Below are 1229 nucleotides of genomic sequence, written 5' to 3'. Positions count from 1 at the left end.
CAATTTATTCAGATTGATTGAAAAAAAACATTTAAAAATAAAAATGCAAAGATAATGTGAAAAATGTTTTACAAAGTTTAACGACTTAAAACTAATTTATAAAAATATGTTTTAAGAAGATTTATAAAAGCCGGTCTGATGGAAATTCCACAGCACTTGACACCTAATTGAAAATAATAAAAAATGCAATCAATCATAAGACATCAATTGCATACTTTCAGATTTAGTATTCAAATCCGGCTGGTTGTCTTTTTGTGCTATACACTTAGAATTTAGTGCAAACATGAACGTTTTCTTTTCAGACCAGGTCCTCAGAGGGAAGCGGCGCCCAGAGAAGCGCTGCTGGTGCAACCTATCTTGTTAAAGCGTTCCTAGTCCATGTTAGGAAATCAGCCAATCAGCTTTAACTCTCCCGCACTCTGAGCCAATCAGACAACTATGTTTATACCTAGCATGTTAGATTAACCCTTAGCACATGTGAGAGCGTAAAGAAGCTTTGCTAAACTGTAGAATTTATCAGCGTTGTTTTATTAGTTTTCTTTATTCCGACGAACATTTAGAACATGAAGAAGAAGCAGGCAGTAACAGAAGAACCAACAGAGGTAAGCACTGCCTGATTCAGCGATGTATGTGGACTAAATCTCCCTATTTCTGAGGAATGTGCTCTTGTTTAAATCTTTATTTTCTGTGATAGCTTTTTGCATACATTTGTGACAAGTTCTGCTCATATAAACATTGAACGTTTTACGAAAATACTGTTTTAAGATGTTAGATATTGATACATTCAACAAGAGAGTGATATTACTTGGCTTTGCAAACACATGTTGTATCACAGTAAATTAAAATGTTGTGGTAAGTTACTCAGTTGTTCTGTCAATATATTATTTCTGTTAACATTCAGGGAAAAAAATGAATACATTTTTTGTTTTAGAAATAAATATCACCTGTTCCTCTCCAAAGTCCATCCCTGTTAGCTTGGCACATGTTTGATTCCTTTTTTGTTTATTATTTAAACCATCTTTTCAGCTATATACACTTTTAAACAACACTCTTTGAACAGTCAGATTATTTAGTTTTGATATTTTGTGGCTTATCTCTCCTGAATGAATGCATGAATGAATATCTGCTGGACAACTTTGATTAAGTTGCCTTTAGTATTGGAAAATCTTTAATAATAATCCTCCCTCTTTATGTAAAATACTTTTATAGGAATGACGTCAGTGTAGAAT

The 1229-nt window shown here is 33.0% G+C and overlaps 1 protein-coding gene across 2 annotated transcripts in view; it reads left to right on the top strand.

The window, feature by feature from the left end:
• Positions 1-445: 445 nt before the first annotated feature.
• Positions 446-1229, top strand: part of nol6 (nucleolar protein 6) — an 18028-nt gene continuing 17244 nt past the window's right edge. Inside the window, exon 1 of one of the 2 annotated variants that reach the window (XM_015403986.1) lies at positions 446-602. In XM_015403986.1, coding sequence (XP_015259472.1) covers positions 564-602 — 39 coding nt within the window. In that variant the 5' untranslated portion in view covers positions 446-563. Of the gene's footprint in view, positions 627-1229 lie in introns of both variants that reach the window. The other variant, XM_015403987.1, reaches the window with a different exon arrangement.

The sequence above is a fragment of the Cyprinodon variegatus genome, unplaced genomic scaffold (genome assembly GCF_000732505.1).
Source record: "Cyprinodon variegatus isolate N-32 unplaced genomic scaffold, C_variegatus-1.0 Scaffold1606, whole genome shotgun sequence".
Lineage (NCBI taxonomy): Eukaryota > Metazoa > Chordata > Actinopteri > Cyprinodontiformes > Cyprinodontidae > Cyprinodon > Cyprinodon variegatus.
The sequence above is the reverse complement of the archived record's forward strand: the minus strand, read 5'-3'. Positions and strand labels throughout refer to the sequence as shown.